We start from the raw sequence: 20,701 nt of genomic DNA, 5'->3' as shown, positions 1-20,701 counted from the left end.
TTACTCTTTTTTGGTTTCAGAAACAGTATTAAGTAAAATCAGATAATGAGAAAAATGCATGAGATTGTTCTTAAGCCATGTTTTATCCCCCAAATAAATGGAAATTAATTAATTTTAGCATTTTAACATAGTTAAGAGTAAAATGAATCTTTATTATAAAAAACAAGATATTGAGTTACCTAGAAGATAAATAAAAAATAAACGTAGTATTTCTTTGAGGTATTTCATTGACTAAAGTAAGTTGAATGTAGTCGAAGTTGTCAGACTAAATTCAGACTAAAGTGTCAGAAGAGTGTACGTGCTCATTTACTTGGTACCCACTTCATGTTTTCTGTAGTTGGCTAATAATATTTACAACCTGGAAGGTTTGTTATCTATAGATTTATTTTCTCTTTTGAAACGGAGTCTTGCTGTGTTGCGCAGGCTGGAGTGCAGTGGTGTGATCTCAGCTCACTGCAACCTTCACCTCCCAGGTTCAAGCGATTCTCCTGCTTCGGCCTCCTGAGTAACTGGGATTACAGGTGCCCGCCACCATGCCCAGCTAGTTTTTATATTTTTAGTAGAGACAGGGTTTAACCATGTTGGCTAGGCTGGTCTCAAACTTATGACCTCAAGTGATTCACCCGCCTCAGCCTCCCAAAGTGCTGGGATTACAGGTGTGAGCCACTGCGCCTGGCCAGATTGATTTTATCTATCAGGTATGGGACAGTGCTGAGATGGCAATCATTTGAACATTAAAGTAATATTTCTGGACAGATTTTAGAGTGATAAACTATCAAGTCACAACAGTTTGTATACTGTGATCCCACTTTTGTACATAATTTATAATATACATTCATTATATACAGCAAAATCTTAACATTAACTTTAGGAGGGGTGAGATTACAAGTGTTTTTTTTTTTTAATTTCTGCTTATTTTTATTTTCTAATTCTTAAATCCCAGCACAAGCCAAAAAGAGAAAGAGAAAAAAAGGTAATTATTGTAGAACCTGAAAACAGAAATATATGGAAACCCTCAAAGCAGAAAAGGGAGGAAGATCCTGAAGATTGTCTTATGAAGCTCCAAAATTGATAATCCTGTCTCAGCTCTGCCTCCTCAGGAGGAGCATTAGTAGAACAGCAGCAATGAGGACGCAGAGGGAGCAGACAGTGGGTACCACGATCTCTGTAACCATTTGCATGTGACTTAGCAAGGGCTCTGAAATGACAAAGAGAACGAGCACCACAAATGAGAACAGGATCATTTTAGTAAATACAGCTTTATCCCAAAAGCTTTAACTGTATTGGAAAAACTTAAAAAAATAGCATCCTCAAATTTTCTGACTCTTATTTGCCGTGAAATAGAACTTAGTAAATTAAATGTTATTTGAAAATTTTATAAGAGCTTTGTAAATATTTCAGAAAATATGGGATAAATGCCTGAATTTGGTTCTTCTACAGGTGCTATAATAAAGTCTGTCTCTCAATACTTATACTTTCTAAATTCATCTCAAAATATTAGCAGCCATATTCCACAGTTCCTATAATTTTTATTGGGGGGAATTTGTGATAGAAAGTCCTTGGGAAACATTTCCAGTCTTTCAAAATGTTATGTGTACTTAAGAAGTATAGGAACTTGTATGTTGAAATTTTGTATGGCAATTCTTGTATAGTTAAATAATAATCTTTAAGAATTAATGATTAGCATATGTTATGTGCATTATTAATAAAATAGTGGCCATTTATGTAATACCCACTTTTAGTTTGTGTGCTGGGTACTCTGGTTACTGAGATAAATAAGGCGCTGGACATCCTCACGTGGAGTTCACAGGCTCATCAGTGAATTCTGTACCACATTTCAACCTTGTTTATTTTAGTTTAATGGAATATACATTCTTAATATTGCCTGATTATTTAAATTTGTTGAGGGGGGGTGCATGTTGCTTTATTGGCCCATAAAAATAGCTAGTTTGGTAAGACTTGGTCTTACACCTTCCACCTCTGCTACCACATTAAAGATGAGTTTGTTAAAAAAGGAAGCGTATTTCTCTGATTGCCCTTATGGAGAAATAAAGATAAAATTCAAAGAAACAAATGATATGTGTTGGCATTTCTTGATGCATAATTGCATCTTTGTTATTCAACATCTCTGATCCTTTTAGATACCATTGCATAGGAAATGATGTCTTCTATGAAGATAGCGACCTTGTTTTGTTCATGGCTATATCTCATGACTGAAAACATTCCCTGGCAAATAGTGAGTGCTTAATAATTGCTTGCCGAATGAACAAATATAAGATCTCAAGTATTCTTTTTTCCTTCATCCCGTTCGGTATAATGGTTGGCTTTTCCTCTCCTTGCCCAAGCCCTCTATAACAAAAATAGCAGGTATATAAATTTATAGGTATGATTCTGAAAGGATAAAACTTGAATGGATAAAATGTTTATCTTTCATGGTAGATTAAATGCTTTAAAATGCTTATAAATAGAAATTTGACATTGCTTCAAAGAAACCTGATTTTAATCATAAGTAGTTTTGGAAGATTGACTTCAAGTAGAGCCACATTTTGAGATTTTGATAATGATATGTATAATTATTTAGTTTAATTATTAAAGGAAAACATTGAAATATACTGACTCACCTGCAGCAAGCATCTGATTGTTGATAGAGCAAGTTTCCAAAGCTTTGAGGTACCAACTTTCCACCTAATAAAAACCCACTTGATAAGTAATGTTGTCTTAGACTAATTTTTTGCTGTTGCAAATCATTTTTGAAATAAATGTGGGGTAAAAGTAAATATTTTTAAAAATCTACCTGTAGTTTAGGTTTTTAAATCACCTTGTAGTTTAAATTAGTTAATATTTACTGTACATCCATGTACATCATAGTGAGGGAGTCAAAGAACAGTCTTTATTCATGAGGAGTGTACCATCTAGTGCTTTATTCGTGAGGAGTGTACCATCTAGTGCTTTTCTAATAATGTAAAAGTAGCAAATACCTTATGGTTTTTAGTCACTGCTTCCATTTAATAGTCCTGCAGGGCTCACCTTAAAATAGTTTTGGTAAACAAGTGAAATTTACTTTTTAAAATTATTTTTATTAAGACAGTCTATTTTATTTCATTTTTTAGAAACAGAGTCTTGCTCTGTTGCCCAGGCTGGAGTGCAGTGGAGCAATCATAGCTCACTGCAGCCTCAAATTCTTGGGCTCAAGTGATCCTCACACCTCAGTCTCTGTAGTCAGCTGGGACTACAGGCGCGTCACCACATCCAGCTGATTTTTTAATTTTTTGTAGAAATGGGATCTTACTATGTTGCCCAGGCTGGTCTTGAACACTTGGCCCCAAGCAGTCCTCCCACTCCAGCCTCCCAAGGTGCTGGGGTTACAGGCATGAGCCACCGTACCTGGCCAAGACACTCGAAATTACAGTTTATATTCCCTACCAATAGGTGCAGCAACATAGAGAATAGAGAGCTGCTAGAAAAGTTTTTAGGTTATTGAAAATGTTGGTAGAGTCTAAGGGATTACTAAGTTTGATTACTATAGGTCTCATTTTGAAGCCAGTGTGTGCATATGGCTTTGCTGCTTGGCTGGAAAATAAATGAAAATGATATGATAATTATACATTCGATTTACTTAACTTTTTTTATACATGTTGAAGAATAGGTAGTATTTGTTTGCATTAAGACACAAGATTTAGGCCAGGCGCGGTGGCTCACGCCTGTAATCCCAGCGCTTTAGGAGGCCAAGGTGGTCAGATCACCAGGTCAAGAGATTGAGACCATTCTGGCCAATATGGGAAACCCCATCTCTACTAAAAATACAAAAATTAGCTGGGCGTGGTGGCATGCGCCTGTAATCCCAGCTACTCAGGAGGCTGAGGCAGGAAAATCGCTTGAACCCAAGAGGCAGAGGTTGTAGCGAGCCGAGATCACGCTACTGTACTCCAGCCTGGCGACAGAGTGAGACTCTGTCTCAAAAAAAAAAAAAAAAAAAGACACAAGATTTAGAATAACATTTAACTTGAAGTCTCTATTGTTTTTGCCCTATCATAACTTAAAGCAAACGGAACTCCTTCATAACCTCTGGTAGTGCCCTTAGATTGAAGTTTACGTCATGCTTGCTCCATTCTAAGCAAATGAGCAAAGGTAAAATAAAGGGCCGTGCTGCATGCCCCTGTCCTCTTTCATAGAGGAAAGAGGAGAGAAACTTGCCAAGCACTTTGTGTGTTCCAGCTATCTAGCTCTTCTAAAGTTCAGAACAGATAACATTGATAATTAGGCCTACCTCTCTTGGATTGGGAAACCCATTGGCAATGATAATCTTCTTGTAATATTGAACTGAAGCCTTTGGATAGCGAGGCTTATTTCTGTCGTTAAATTCAACATAGTAGAATCCATATCTATCTGAGTAGCCTTTCTCCCATTCAAATTTATCCAACAGAGACCAGGAAGTATACCCCTTTATATTAGCACCATCTTTTATAGCTGCAAAGACATTTTATTCCATTTTAAATATATTTCATTTACTTAGAAAAATAAAACTGTGAAGATAATGTTAAAATGTTCTCATTTATGAGATTTAGAAGCAAGACTCAGTTGATCGTGTGTTAATCACATTCTGTCTCAGTTAAACGGGAAAACTGTGCAGACAATCTTGGTTTGTGTCTCACCTTTTAGCATTTCATTTATGTATCCTTTAAGGTATTGAATTCTCCACTCATCACATAATTGAGTACAGTGGAATTTTTGAGATGCTCCATTTTCCATCACATATATGGGAGGATCGCCATATTGAGTCTGAAAGTGAGTCATAGCAACAAATATCTTAAAATGATCTACAAGTAGGTTTCTGAGTCAGAGGCTCATATAGGAACACATATTCAAGCCTGCCACATTCTAATCAAGTGTATTTTGGCATTTAGTAGATGTCAGATAACATGTTTATTTAGAGATTAATGTAGGCAGGAGACAGGTTCTTATAAAGAATGTATTTCTCAATAAATGAACATTGTTGCCAGGTGCGGTGGCTCACGCCTGTAATCCCAGCACTTTGGGAGGCCAAAGTGGGCAGATCACCTGAGGTCAGGAGTTTGAGACCAGCCTGGCCAACATGGTGAAAACCTGTCTCTACTAAAAATACAAAATTAGCCGGGTGTGGTGGTGTATGCCTGTAATCCCAGCTACTTAAGAGGCTGAGGCAGGAGAATCACTTGAACCTGGGAGGTAGAGGTGGCAGTGAGCCAAGATCATGCCACTGCACTCCAGCCTGGGTGACGGAGTGAGACTGTCTCAAAAAAAAAAAAAAAAAGTATTGTTGGAGGGGACATGCACTTTGGTCTTGTTCTTTGCCACATATTCCAGTTTAGGTGAGAAGGACAGCAAAATAAATGTGGGATATGAATTTTTTAGCTAAAGTTATATGTATGCAAATGGTTATGCATGGTAGACATGAGTCTGTAAGGCCTATATTTAGTAGCCTCTGAAGTATGAGTAACTAGGTTTATTTTGTTTTATTAACTTCCTAGTGTAGGCACCTGAGCTTAAGCTGTTAGAACATGAATTCAAGTCTAAATGTCCTTTGAATAGCTTAATGTGATAATCACCTGAGCAAAGTTGAGGAGCCTCCTAAATCCCCATGGCACAGAATATAGCCATTTAGACCCCAGATCTGGCCAGTTTGGGTCAACCAGCTCTATCAAGTCACGATCGTTCTGGTAGCTGGGCCCCTGGCGGGAGGGGTAGTTCCTTTCCGTGATGTACCGAGTAGTAAAATGACCTAATCCCAAGAAATCAGATGTGCCTTTAATGTAGCTCTTCTCCTGGAGTGAGAACACTGGTAACCTCGACATCTCCAGGCCTTGCTCTTCACTCTTTCTTCCTTTTGAGAGAGAAAAGTAGAATTTAACAAAGCCTTATTTTCTCCCAATCACTGTGTTATGTATCATGACAATAGTGACATCTTGACATAAAAGGTGGGCTTTAGGATTCATCTGCATGGGAAGTATAGCCTTAGCCATCCAAAGTGGAATTTTTGAGATTTCAATACTGTCCAAAATATTTATAAGTTTATATTGCTTAAAAGTAGTATTTTCAGGCCGGGTGCGGTGGCTCACGCCTGTAATCCCAGCACTTCGGGAGGCCGAGGCGGGCGGATCACAAGGTCAGAAGATCGAGACCATCCTGGCTAACACAGTGAAACCCCGTCTGTACTAAAAATACAAAAAATTAGCTGGGCGTGGTGGCAGGTGCCTGTAGTCCCAGCTACTCGGGAGGCTGAGGCAGGAGAATGGCGTGAACCCAGGAGGTGGAGCTTGACGTGAGCCGAGATCGCGCCACTGCACTCCAGCCTGGGTGACAGAGCGAGACTCTATCTCAAAAAAAAAAAAGTAGTATTTTCACAGATTACTCAGTAAGTGGTGTGTAGCCATCTGGAGAAAAAGTAGAGTTGGGCTCCTATATTGTTCCTTACATTAAAAATGGGTAATTTGGCCGGGTGCAGTGGCTCACGCCTGTAATCCCAACGTTTTGGGAGGCCGAGACAGGAGACTTGAGATCAGGAGTTCGCAACCAGCCTGGCTAACATGGTGAAACCCTGTCTCTACTAAAAATACAAAAAATTGGCCAGGAGCGGTGGCTCACGCCTGTAATCCCAGCACTTTGGGAGGCCAAAGGGGGCAGATCACGATGTTTAGGAGCTTGAGATCAGCCTGACCAACATGATGAAACCCCATCTCTACTAAAAATACAAAAATTAGCCAGGCGTGGTGGTGCACGCCTGTAATCCCAGCTACTTGGGAGGGTGAGGCAGGAGAGTCGCTTGAAGCCGGGAGGTGGAGGTTGCTGTGAGCCGAGATCATGCCACTGCACTCCAGCGTGGGTGACAGGACAAGACTCTGTCTCAAAAAAAAAAAAATTAGCTGGCATGGTGGCAGGCATCTGTAATCCCAGCTACTTGGGAGGCTGAGGCAGGAGAATCGCTTGAACCCAGGAGGCAGAGGTCACAGTGAGCCAAGATCACGCCATTGTACTCCAGCCTGGGCAACAAGAGCAAAACTCCATCTTAAAAAATAAAAAATAAAAATGTGTAATTTTAGCTGCCTTTGGGAAGGGAACTGGAAGGCCAGTGATGGTATGTCCTATCTTTGTCCCGTCTTTCAAAGTTGTAAAAGCATATGTCCTTTCATTGACCAATTCCAAATCTGTTTATGCTTTACTCACACATGTAAAGGGATGTTTGTACAAGGATCTTCATTACAGATTAAGTAGCAAAAGATTGGAAACAACCGAAATGTCTGTCAGTAGGGTCTGGTTACGTAAATGATGAAACATCCATTGGTACAACACTATGCAGCCATTAGAACAAACGAGGTGGCACTTTCTATAGCGATGTGGAAAGCTTGCCAGGATATAGGTTTCAGTGAAAAAAAGCTTCAGAATGTTGTATATAATCATAAGCACATACACTGACCACATGCACAATCCATCTCTGGAAGTATACTTGCTTCTGGGGAGGGAGGGAGAGAGGCCTGACTTTTTACTACATACTTTTTGTACTTTAAAAAATTTGAAACATGTCCAGGTGTAATCTATGCAAAAATGACTTTTAATATATAAATCAAGAAAAACAACATTTTCCATGAATTGACCTAAAATATAACCATAAGAATAGTTCCAAAGAGGATAACAGTTTAGATAAAATGAATACAAAGTTTGTGTTATTAAATACCCTTAAGATATTAGTATAAAGCAAATAAAATATTGGCACGTTATTTCAGTTACATTTAGTGACTTAAGAAAAACCCAGTAGTCAGTCCAATGCCTGTCTTCCATGCCCTCTTCCTCCCCAGCCTCTGGGGCCCTAGTTATGATGGTCTAGGGCCTCACCCGACCTAACCATGTGACTGTGTTCTGTCCCTTGAGGCACAAAGGGACAGAAGCTGCTTCCTGGGAAGATTTCTCTTGTTCTTAAAAATAGCTCAGAGGATTGGCCAGGCACGGTGGTTCACGCCTGTAATCCCTGTACTTTGGGAGGCCAAGATGGGCAGATCACTTGAAGCCAGGAGTTCAAGACCAGCCTGGCCAAATGGCGAAACCCTGTCTCTACTAAAAATACAATTAGCTGGACATGGTGGCGCATGCCTGTAATCCCAGCTACTTGGGTGGCTGAGGCACAAGAATTGCTTGGATCGGGGAGGCGGAGGTTGCAGTGAGCCAAGATTGCACCACTGTACTCCAGCCTGGGCAACAGAGTGAGACTCTCTCAAAAAAAAAAAAAAAAAAAAGAAGAAAAAGAAAAGGATACCTGCATTCACCACTTCTATTCAACATAGTAACGAGAGTTCTAGCCAGAGTAATTATGCAAGAAAAATAAATAGAAGGCATCCAACAGTGGCTCATGCCTGTAATCCCAGCACTTTGGGAGGCTGAGGCAGGCGGATCACAAGGTCAGGAGTTCGAGACTAGCCTGGCCAATATGGTGAAACTCTGTCTCTACTAAAAATACAAAAATTAGCTGGGCGTGGTGGCAGGCGCCTGTAGTCTCAGCTATTTGAGAGGCTGAGGCATTGAGAATTGCCTGAACCCGGGAGGCGAAGGTTGCAGTGAGCCGAGATTGCCGCACTGCACTCCAACCTGGACAACAGAGCGAGACTCAGTTTCAAAACAAACAAACAAAACTGCTTAGAAGAAAACATGGCCTGGTGTGGTGGCCCACACCTGTAATCCCAGCACTTTGGGAGGCCAAGGTGGGCAGATAGCTTGAGCCTGGGAATTTGAGACCAGCTTCGGCTACATAGTGAAACCCCGTCTCTACAAAATATACAAAAAATTAGCTGGGCATGGTGGTGTGTGCCTGTGGTCCCAGCTACTTGGGAGGCTGAGGTGGGAGGATCACTGGAGCCCGGGGAGGTCGAGGCTGCAGTGAGCCATAATCGCTTCACTGCTCTCCAGCCTTGGTGACAGAGCGAGAGACCCTGTCTCAAAAAAAAAAAAAAAAAATATTACCAGCATGACCCACTGGGGAGGCTGAGGTGGGTAGATCACCTGAGGTCAGGAGTTCAAGGCCAGCCCGGCCAACATGGTGGAATCCCATCTCTACAAAAATACAAAAATTAGCTGAGCATGATGGCAGGTGCCTGTAATCCCAGGTACTTGGGAGGCTGAGGCAGGAGAATCACTTGAACCTGGGAGGCAGATGTTGCAGTGAGCCGAGATTGCACCATTGCACTCCAGTATGGGCAACAGAGCGAGACTCTGTCTCAAAAATAAAAAAAAAGAAAGAAAGAAAAAGAAAACATAGAGCAAAAGCACCATGACAATTAATTAGGCAGTTATATATTGACTCTGACACCAAAATCACAGGCAACAAAAATAGGCAAAAGAAACAAACATAAATAGACAAATTGGATCTCATGAAATTTTTTAAAATTTGGGAATCAAGACACTAGCAACAGAATAAAAAACCCACATAGAATAGGAGGAAATATTTGCATATCATGTATGTGATAAAAGACAAGACTCCAGAATATGTAGAGAATTCCCAAAACTCAACAACAAAAACAACCCAGTTCAAAAATGGGCAAAGAATTGGAATTGGCATTTTTTCTAAAGAAGATCTACAGATGTATAAGCACATGAAAAGACACTCTTACTAATCATTAGGGAAATACAAATCAAAACTGCAATGAGATACAACCTTACACCCATTGGGATGGCCATTATTAAGCAAAATAACAAGTGTTGGCAAGGATGTGGAGTAATTGGAACCCTTGTGTTGTGTTGCTGGGAATGTAAAATGGTACACCCGCTGTTGAAAACAGTACGATGCTTCCTTAAAAAAAAAATTAAAAATGGAATTATTCATATGATCCAGCAATTCTACTTCTGGGTATATACCCCAAATAACTGAAAGCCGGATCTTGAGATATTTGTACACCCATGTTTTTGGCATTATTCACGATAGCTAAACATGGAAGCAACCTAAGTGTCTCTTGATGGATGAGTAAATAAGCATAATATGATATATACAGACAATGGGAATTTTTTTTTTTTTGAGATAAAGTCTCACTCTATCACCCAGGCTGGAGTGCAGTGGCGCAATCTCGGCCCACTGCAACCTCCACCTCCCAGGTTCAAGTGATTCTCCTACCTCAACTTCCCAAGTAGTTGGGATTACAGTGGCCCACCACCATGCCCAGCTAACTTTTGTACTTTTAGTAGAGACGGGGTTTCACCATGTTGGTCAGGCTGGTCTCGAACTCCTGACCTCAGGTGATCTGCCCGCCTCGGCCTTCCAAAGTGCTGGGATTACAGGCGTGAGCCACTGTGCCCAGCTGACAAGGGAATATTATTCAGCCTTAAAAAGGAAGGAAATTCTGACATATTACAAAATGGATGAATCTTGAGGACATTATGCTGAGTAAAATAAGCCAGTCACACAAAGACAAATACTGTATGATTCCACTTATATGAGCTACTTAGTCCAAATCAGAGACAGTGGAATCGTGGTTGCCAGGGACTCAGCAAAGTTTCAGTTTTGCAAGGTGAAGCGTTCTGGAGACGGATGGTGGTGATGGTTGCACATTATGAATGTATTTTATACCACTGAACTGTACACTTTAAAATGGCAACACAGGTACATTTTATGTGTATTTTGCCACAGTAAAAAAAATTGGGGAAAAAATGGCCAAGAAAGCCCACCCCAAAACATACTATGACAGAGCGATTCCCCTTTTCTGTCTTTGGGTGTTGATGTGTAAAGATGCGATGCCTGGGGTTGCTGCAGTCATCTTGTGGCCATGGAGATTGGTTGATGGGCTAACTGAAGGTGCCAGAGTGGAAAGATGGAATGAGCCTGGGTCCTCAAGGGCACCCCTGAAGTCTAGATTACCTAGCCCTGCATCACCCTTCCCTGGGCTCAGGTGAGATGATAAATTCCCTACTTCAAGTAATTTTTAGGTAGAATTTTCTGTTACGTGGCAGTTAAAAACATCCAAGTTGATATATCCCTGTAAGCCTTACTTGTGTTTATTCTCTTCTCCAACACTGTGGAAACTGGAGCTTGGAAAGTATTTCTCTATTGACAGAAAGAACCGACAATAGAAGTGACATAGGCCCGTGACTGTGTCTGACCTCTCTCCTGCTTGACTGCAGTTAAAGTGGGGTGGAGGAAGGGGCAGGGCAGCAGAACATAAGACAGACCAGCCCAAAGACCACCACTTTCTTCCCTGAGTTCTGAAAATTCTCAGTTTCCAAGTCTAGGGAAATTGAGAGGTTGAGGGTTTCTCCTTGCCAGTTCAAATGTCTGGTTCTCAATTCTTTCCAGTCTGGATTATCCCTTGAGTACCTCACCCAGGCCCAATGAGCTCTTCATCCCCGTGCCTTTTGCTTGTTTCACATGGGCTCAATAACTTGCCATAGTATCTGCAGTTTAAAATGGGACTGGGCTCACCAATGTAGTCCTTCATGACTTGGGGGTAGTCACCGGCATAAATGGGGTTGGCAAACCAGCCCAGACAGAACTGTAGGTATCTCTCGGCAGCCTCTATGTCCTTGGGGTTACTAATGTCCACAGGTTCCCCCCAGTCACAGTTCAATGAAATTCCCACCAGACCTTAAAAGAAAAGAGAGAAAAGGGAGTGGGGGGTGGGCGTGCCATTGCTGCTCCGGGCACTTGGCTGTCCTGGGTACATGGGTGGGGCCACAGCTCACCTTGCTGCTTGCTGCGCCATGTGGTGTTATAAGAATGCCAGGCTTCGGCGTGGGCCTGCAAGGGGAGTAGAAATTCATCGTAGGTACCTGGCCCATCCATTTCCTCCCTTTCCATCTGGGTGGCCTTTCTTTCCTTCCTAACTTTAGACCTATCATTTTCATCAATCCAGCCTTGTTTATCCCGATCCAGTCTTCCTTCCTCTAACTTCTTGAGGCACTTATTTTCTTATACTGTAAATGAAACTTGATGTAAATCTGGCTCAAACAACTTTGTGTTGTTATTTATCGTTTTTAAGATTTTTGCTAAAGTTTCCTGTTTTGTTCCTCTTAGTCCTCAGCAGCAACTAGGCAGTACTTTTCTCAGAGGAGCTCAGTAAGTTAGGAAAATACCAAGTGTCTGAAATAGTCTTGAGAAATGGAATCTAAAACACAACAACCTGCCTTCTCTTCATATTCTACCAGTGACCCGCTGGCCTGCCTGAGGCTATTTCAGCTAGCCACCGCGCTTGGGTAGTTCAACACCTAAGAGAGATGGAAAGTAATCTAGAACAGTGATTCTCAGTGTGTGGCCTCCAGATCAAGATCATCAGGATCCACTGGGAACTTAATAGACATGCGAATCCATGGGCCCTTGCCAGACCTACTGAATCAGAAACTCAAAGCGGGGCCCAAGAATCTGTGTTGTTGTTTTTTTAAATCTTGAGATGGAATCTCGCTCTGTGGCCCAGGCTGGAGTGCAGTGGTACAATCTCGGCTCACTGCAACCTCTGCCTCCCGGGTTCAAGCCATTCTTCTGCCTCAGCCTCCTGAGTAGCTGGGACTACAGGCACCCGCCACCATGCCTGGCTAATTTTTGTACTTTTAGTAGAGATGGGGTTTCTCCGTGTTGGCCAGGCTGATCTCGAACTCCAGACCTCAAGCGATCTGCCTCCCAAAGTGCTGGAATTGCAGCCATGAGCCACTGTGCCTGGCCAGCAATCTGTGCTTTAATAAGCATTTTTTTTTTTTTTTCTTGAGATGGGGTCTTGCTTGTTGTTTAGGCTGGAATTAAACTCCTAGGCTCAAGTGATCCTCCTGCTTAAGCGATCCTCCCTCCTGCTCAAGCCTCTCAAATAGCTGGCACAACAGGCATGTGCCACCACACCTGGCTCAGTAATCATTTATTAAGTGATTTTGATGCTTGTTAAAGTTTGAGAAGTACCAACTTAGAAGAGCTGAATATCTGAAGGCTATAGAATTTGGGGTTGTTTTGTTTGTTACTCACAGAGAACCTGTATTGATCAGACTTCTTTCCTTATACTTCCTTTTGCCAACCAGCAATAACCAAGTGAATCATGGTATTGTCTGATGAAGTGGAACATGTCAAAACAATATCAGAATTACATCCCTTCAGGCCGGGTGCGGTAGTTCACGCCTGTAATCCCAGCACTTTGGGAGGGCGAGGCGGGTAGATCACAAGGTCAGGAGTTCGAGAGCAGTCTGGCCAACATGGTGAAACCCTGTCTCTACTAAAAATACAAAAAAATTAGCCGGGTGTGGTGGCGTATGCCTGTAATCCCAGCTACTCAGGAGACTGAGGCAGGAGAATTGCTTGAACCCAGGAGGCAGAGGTTGCAGTGAGCCGAGATCGTGCCACTGTACTCCAGCCTGGGCGACAGAGCAAGAATCTGTCTCTAAATAAATAAATAATCACATCTCTTCAGCTCGCTACTTTTGATAGATAAGAAGGCCCAGAAAATGACTTCCATGTTTAATATTAAAAATATCTTGAGGCTGGGAGCTATGGCGCATGCCTACAATCTCAGCACTTTGGGATGCCGAGGTAGGAGGATCACCTGTGGTCAGGAGTTCAGGACCAGCCTGGCCAACATGGTGAAACCCTGTCTCTATCAAAAATACAAAAATTAGCTGGGTGTGGTGGTGCACTCCTGTAGTCTCAGCTACTTGGGAGAATGAGGCAGGAGAATCACTTGAACCCGGGAGGCGGAGGTTGCAGTGCGCCGAGATCGTGCCGCTTCACCGCATCCTGGGTGACAGAGCAAGACTCAGTTGCAAAAAAAAAAAAAAAAAAAAAAAAATCTTGAGAGCTCTGCCCTTTAAATATTTACAGTTTAAGAAATCATAAGCCAAATGTAGAAAAAATGAGAAAATGTTCTCCCTGATATGAGTTTGGGGATCTGGAATGTCACCCAGTGGTTCCTTGCCTTCCAGCTTAGACAGATTGTCCACCTTCTGCTAAGTGTCCTTTGGGGCCAGTCCCACATGCCTCGTATCCCTGTTCTCCAGTTACCATCATGTATATCCTCATACATGTCCTGTAATGTGACCCAATTCCCTCCCCAGTGACAAGGCTTTCCAGTAGCCCTTCCTTCCTGTAGCATCTTCTCCAAATGGCCCCTTTACTCTCTTGTGTGACTGATGCCTGCTGACCCTAAGAGCACCTCCACTGCAGCTCTTTCGAGCAGAGGCCATTTTTTCCATCACACTCCACATGCCTCTGAGCTGGGAGTAAGGTGGAGTCTGCCTGCTCATTTTCGCTGCTTCCAAACTAGTATTCCTTCCTCCTTCAAAATTCCCAGGTTCTTTGAAGTCCACACTCTGATGACCACTTCTAACTCCTCTTACTGCTGTCCTTGATCAACCCCAGTTACTTCTACTCATTCATTGAAGATTTTAACCCCTGGCTTGCTGTCACACCCCTTCTTCCTCCTGTCATAGCTTGGACCTGTAGTTGACGCATCTCCACATGGATGTCCCCTTGGCTAGGCTGTAAGCTCTTGGGAGTCGCTATAATGGCTCAGCCACAGTGTCCCCCAGCGCCCTGGATGACAGGACATGCCCTCCATAAATCGTCACAGAAGGGAAGGTGCTATGGAGTATGCTGACTCGGAGGTGGAGCGGCAGAGGACCAAGCTCAGGTTAGAGCCCCTGGGGCAGGCTGAGCTGACCCCGAGGCTGTTCCTGCACCAGAAGGACCCACCTCACCTTAATGATGTGGTGTGCTGCCTTGTACAAGCCGGTGCCGCGGAGCTTCAGGCCTGGCGCATGGTGGCCCGTCTCATAGCCTTTTTCTGCCATTGCCTGTAGGGACAGCAAGCAGGACAACAGGACCCATAAGAAGTGGCAGGGAGTGTCACATTCTCCCACCTGGAGGGGCCCCACTTACCCGAGGATCACTGAACGTGATCCAGTGCTTCACGCGGTCCCCAAAGGCCTCAAAGCACAGGTTGGCATAGTCTCTGAAGTAGTTGGCCATGCTCACATTCTGCCACCCGCCGTATTTGACCTGGAGCAGCTGAGAACACAGAGAAGCAGATGCCCCATGAATGAACCGCAAAGCAGTTTAAATGTGGAGATAAGCTGTGTGACAGTCCTCAGACAAACAGGAGGGAGGCCGCGCAGGGAGACTGGGACTCCCATGCTTAGAAAGAACCGGACGGATTGAATATTTAAGAAAAATTGCCAGGGGAAAGGGGCCTAATAATGGGGAAGCATCTTAGATCTAAGTTCTGGAGAAATGAGATGTGATGCTGGGATGAACACTCTGATGAGTCTTTTGAGGGCCACGCAGATGTCAGAAAGCTCCTAGAAGCCTTGAGACAGGGTCTGCCTTCTTCGGCAGAGGGCTTTCCCAACCAAACGCATCTGCCCACGATGGCAGAATTCTCCCAAGACTTGTCACTCTATCGAGACTACCTGTCCAGCTCTCCTTGGTGGGTTTGAGGGGATGTTAATGGGGCAGGCTCGTGAAACCAACCAGGGAACAAGCTGGAAGTTTCACCTCCCTAAAGCCTGCTGTGCCCTCCTCCCCAGTTAGAGGAGTCGTAGCTCCCATTCCCACAGAATAAACCCAGTTCGCAGTCATCTTAGCTCAGCACTTGAGGCCTTTGAGGTCTTCCCCAAGCCACTTCTCCAGCCTCTAACCCTTCCCTCTCCTACCTGCTCCCCAAATTCTAACTGAACCGAACTACTTGCCCAGCTTCCCCCTCTTTGCCATGTGCCCTCCAATCAGAACACCCTTTCCCCCCACCTCCTGCCCAAACCTTCCAGGGCACCGATGGGACCTTCTCCCCAGTGAATGAAAATATGCCTGAGGCTGGGTGCAGTGGCTCACACCTGTAATCCTAACACTTTGGGAGGCCGAAGCAGGCAGATCACCTGAAGACAGGAGATCGAGACCAGCCTGGCCAACATGGTGAAACCCTGTCTTTACTAAAAATACAAAAATTAGCCAGGCGCGGTGGCACATGCCTGTAATCCCAGCTACTCAGGAGGCTGAGACAGGAGAATGACTTGAACCCAGGAGGCAGAGGCTGTAGTTAGCAGAGATCACGCCACTGCACTCCAGCCTGGATGACGGAGCAGGACTCCATCTCAAAAAAAAAAAAAGAGAAAGAAAATATTGCTTGAATCACAGTGACATAGTGACGTTCTGAAGCATGTTGTGATTTCATGGACATTGCTGGGGCAGGGATCATATATGAGTGTCTGTGATACTGGCTCAAACAAATTGGAGAAAAAAGGCTAAACTCGTTCATTATGCTATGTCACCAGATCTTTTTTTTTTTAGATGGAATTTCGTTCTCATTTCCCAGGCTGGAGTGCAATGGCATGATCTCAGCTCACTGCAATCTCTGCCTCCCGAGTTCAAGCGATTCTCCTGCCTCAGCCTCCCGAGTAGCTGGGATTATAGGCGCCCGCCACCACGCCCGGCTGTTTTGTATTTTTCGTAGAGACCAGGTTTCACCATGTTGGCCAGGCTGGTCTCGAACTCCTGACTTCAGGTGATCCACCCACCTCGGCCCCCCAAAGTGCTAGGATTACAGGCGTGAGCCACTGCGCCTGGCTGCCAGATCTTAGTTAAAAGACATATCTTTATAGTTTTTAAAATTTGTTTTTATGCCAAGTTTTTAAGAAAACAAAAGGATTCACTCTTTTCACTTACTACACACATCAATTAAAGCAGTGTGACCTCCCTGCCATACATGAGTGCTTTGGTTTGAATGTTTCTGTCCCCTGGAATTCATGTTGAAACTGTATCCCCTGTGTAACAGTATGGGGAAGTGTAGCCTTTGGTTGAGTCATGAGGGCTCTTCTCTCTTGAATGAGATTAGGTGCCCTTATAAAAAGAGGGACACAGCATTCAAGGCATCATCTTGGAAGCAGAGACTGGGGCCTTACCAGAATCCATACCTGCCAGTGTCTTGATCTTGGACTTCGCAGCCTCCAGAACTGTGGGAAGATACACTCCCATTCTTTACAAGTTACCCAGTCTCAGGCATTCCATTATAACAGCAAAAGTGGACTACGACAGTGAGTTAGAGAGATTTTTTCACTCACTCACATCTTACAGTCCTGCGCCAGAATCCAGACCCTAGTCTCTGCTCCACCTTGGCAACCCAACTCCTCAAACTGGGCTCCCTCCTGCTTAGTTGAGTACCCCTTGGGCCTGCGAGCCTGCTCAGGTCCTCACCTGTGGCAGATCCCAGTGGTGCAAGGTCACGATAGGGGTGATGTTGCTGCTCAGAAGGGCATCGATAAGATCACTGTAGAATTTGATTCCCTTCTTGTTCACCTGCTCGGCTGTACGTGAAATAAAAGAAGATGCTACGAGAAAGGACCTCGGCCTTCTGGAGTGCAGCATTCCTGGGACCTGTTGCTTTTCGAAGGCCTGAGGCACCGTTAGCCCACCAGCATTCTGGGAGCCCAGTTACCTGCAGAACCTGTGAGAGCTGCCACCATCAGCAACCACCTTCATGGGCTGATCTCCCTCCCCAGGACTCTGTGGTGCCCCTGCAAAGCCAACATGGCTGGAAGGGGCCGCACCTGGGCTCGGGAGTGGCTTCCCTAGCTCACCTCGGACGCCTGTGGGCAGGAGCCGGGGCCAAGACAGGGAGAATCGGTAGTGGTTGACGTGCAGTTCCCTCAGCAGAATGATGTCCTCCTGTGCAGACAGGGGTGGGGAGGCAGGTCACCTGGGCCCTGGGTATGGGAGGTAGGGGTGCATCGGGCTCTAGGGCCGAGGCTCACTCTTGTCTGTAGCTGTTAGTGGGCAAGGAAGAACCTGCTTCCTCACCTGTACGACAGAGGTGATGCCACCTGCCCACTTCATGCAGGGGATACGCCAAGAGTCAAAGAAAACGCAGGACAGGGAGGCACTAGGAGAAGTCCATCAGGGTGCCCCTAGTAAACCTGGGTGATGAGTTCCTCAAGAAGCCATCCAGAGAGGAAAGTGGGTGCTGAGGATGAGCGGGTCCCACTCCCTCCACAGGGTGCAACTCACAAGCAGGGACCGGGGGTTCAGGCCACTGTGGCTCTAGGCCCTGAAGCTGTGGGATCAGCCCTTCAGCTCCCCCATCACTTGGCCTGAGGCACTGGCTCAGGCGAGGCCCCGCTTTCCTTTCCTCCTCCATCCACCTCACATCCTGGCCCCTCCCAAACCTTCACCCCCCACTGGCCCTGCCCCCTCTGGCTGCACTGGGGTGGAGTGTGTTTGGCAGAGCACGGGGATGACGTTGTCACCAGAGCTCCCCCAATACGTCACTCCCTGCCTCCCAGCTAGGCATGTGCTCACATGTGTGCGCACGCGCGCACACACACACACACACACACCCCCCACACTCACCTGGACCTTGTAGTAGCCATCACAGGCTACATCTGCCGTCTCATTCCCGAGCACCTTCCCCTTCCCACTGTGCGTGAAGACGTCCCAGATGCTGGGCGCTTTCCCATCCTGGTCCCAGGCACCCTCTGTCTGGTAGGCAGAACTGCCCACGCCCCAGGAGAAGCCTGCAGGGGGAGACCTGTGCTGGGTCTCAGGTGCTCTCATGTGTCACCCAGAGCCAGGACTCAGGGCTGTGCCTCCCAGGCCTCAGGGACTGCCCCTCCCTACCACGCGCTGCCCCTGTCCCACTGGGGCCTTGTCTTCCTAGGAGTGTGAGCACATGAGGCAGGGTAGGGGAAGATTATTAAAAACATTTTTTGCACAACTTTAGCTCTGATTAGCATGTATTATCCGTGTAATTTTTAGTAACTTCAAAAAAAATATCTGTTAGGGACTTTTAGAACAACCACACAAAGGTAGGTTTCTCATCCTGCCAATCAGGAAGCAAGAACACCAAACTCCTTGGCAAGTCAGCCAAAGTGGGCAGGTGGACGACAGACAGACAGGCAGACAGACGAACAGAAGCATGGCCGTACCAAGAGGGAAGGTTCCATAGTAGAAGGAGGCCTCTTCTGGGGACCCCTTCCGGGCGGCCCCCAGCCTGGGCACCAGCAGTAGCATCCACAGAAGGGTGGCGACCTGCACTGGCTTCATGGTACCTGGCCCTCCCCCATACCTGAAAAAGTGCAGCTGGCTCTGCAGGCCCCTGCAGCCAGGCTGGTGGCCAGGTCTTGACTTAGGGCAAAGGCCAAGTGGGGAGAGGAAGGGAAAGGAGGGCGCTTGATCTGGACCCAGCAGCAGAGGCTGAGGCTGGATGCCTGATGCTATTCCCATGCCTGGGGAGCTCTGAGACTGATGGGCAAGACTCCAAACCATCCCTTCTCCCTACCTTGGCTCCTGTCTGACGGGGGAGACCCAGCCCATACTCCTGAGTGGCCTCTATCTAAGGGGGAAACCACCTCTACCTCAGGGAAGCTCCAGTCTGAGGGGGCAGGTGGGAAAACCCACAGGGCCCTTTGGCTCTCCCAGTGATACACAGACCCCTCCCCCAAGCCGGGGTTGCCCATCCCAGCGCCTCTGTCCTGCACATGAGGGAGACCCCTCGCTCTGGAATCCCCTCTTTGGTGCCAGCCCAGCCAGCTTACCCAGGATCGTCCTTGGTCGCAGACACCCCCAGAGCAGTCACTGGCAGCCAGAGCCCTCTCCTGTAACCCCCAGGGCCTACACTGTCCCCTGAGAGAGGAGCCACAGCACAGCCGAAGGCTCTGGTTGGGGGTGTGGTCTGTGGCTACAGAGACTTTCAATAGCCCCATTCAGTAGGGCCAGGCAGGAATGCTGAGCTGGTCGGCAGGGCCTGAGTCAGCAGCTGGGGAGCTTGGTGCTGGGCAGCGGGTGGGGGGGCAGGGGAGCTATCAATCAGCTCCCCATCCTGGGACAGAGGGGCAGCCGAGGAGAGGAGGAGACCTGGTCCTCCTGGCCCCTTCTAGGCTTGACATGCCACCTTCAGCACACCCCAGTCCTTCGAGTCCCCAGCTGGGGGTGGTGCAGGACCAGTGTATGTTGCCATGTGTCTCTGTCTCCTTGTCCCAGCTGCCAAAAAAAAAAATTTTTAAAAACCCACTGTAAAAGATAGAGTTGGTTTTTCCACCTTGGCCTTCTGTCTTTGTATCCCTCATTCATTTCTTCCCTCACTCATTCATTCAACCAGCACCACCGGCTAGAACAGCCCACCCTGTAGTCTCAGCAGCTCTTGCCCCCATCTGCTGTAGCTCCCTTCCCTGCAGTGCCCTCCCCATCAAAAAGGCCTCCTTCACATAGCTCAATTTCCAGCCTCCCTGCCTTCAGCTGAGCCCTCACCACAGCTCTCTCAACTGGGCCTTACCGCTTTGTTGTTGGTTAATATCTTTGTACTCTTCCTTTGGGTCTTCAATGGGTAGCACCTCCCCAGGAAGCCTTTCTGGATTCACACGCCCTCAGGCCAGACTAGGTTCTCTGGATTTTGTTTACTTTTTGTTTTGTTTTCTTTCTTTTTTTTTGTTTTCTTTCTTTCTTTCCTTCTTTTTCTTTCTTTTCTTTCTCTCTCTCTCTCCTTCCTTCCTTCCTTCTTTCTCTTTCTTTTAAACAGTGGCATGATCACGGCTCACTGCAGCCTGGTCCTCCTGGGCTCAAGTGATCCACCTCAGCACCCCAAGTAGCTGGGGCTATAGGCACCCACCACCACGCATGGCTAATTTTTTGTAGAGATGGGGTCTTGCTATGTTGTCCAGGCTGTTCCTGGGTTTTCCTACAGCCTGTGTTAACCCCTCCCACCCTGCACTTCCACATCAGCTGTTTATATATCTGTCC

General features: G+C 45.8%; 2 protein-coding genes across 3 annotated transcripts in view; one reads left to right on the top strand and one right to left on the bottom strand.

Moving 5' to 3' along the window:
* The window catches only part of ZWILCH (zwilch kinetochore protein), a 48,736-nt gene extending 46,025 nt beyond the window's left edge, over positions 1-2,711 (top strand). For both annotated transcript variants that reach the window (XM_032175629.2, XM_032175627.2), the window contains one exon: positions 944-2,711. The gene's annotated coding sequence lies outside the window, so the exon portion shown is untranslated. The remainder of the gene's footprint in view (positions 1-943) is intronic.
* LCTL (lactase like) lies at positions 36-19,031 on the bottom strand. The gene is made up of 13 exons (XM_032175630.2): positions 18,892-19,031; positions 18,317-18,480; positions 17,548-17,635; positions 17,165-17,274; positions 14,858-14,986; positions 14,677-14,772; positions 11,692-11,746; positions 11,432-11,593; positions 5,586-5,860; positions 4,653-4,779; positions 4,268-4,467; positions 2,622-2,685; positions 36-1,198 (listed from the first exon to the last, which is right to left on the bottom strand). Exons 1-13 carry the CDS (start codon positions 19,007-19,009, stop codon positions 1,083-1,085), a joined length of 1,704 nt encoding a protein of 567 aa, XP_032031521.1. The 5' UTR covers positions 19,010-19,031; the 3' UTR covers positions 36-1,082.
* Between the last annotated feature and the right edge of the window lie 1,670 nt (positions 19,032-20,701).

Source organism: Hylobates moloch, unplaced genomic scaffold (assembly GCF_009828535.3).
Source record: "Hylobates moloch isolate HMO894 unplaced genomic scaffold, HMol_V3 SCAFFOLD_14, whole genome shotgun sequence".
NCBI lineage: Eukaryota > Metazoa > Chordata > Mammalia > Primates > Hylobatidae > Hylobates > Hylobates moloch.
This window is presented reverse-complemented; position numbering and strand designations above follow the sequence as displayed.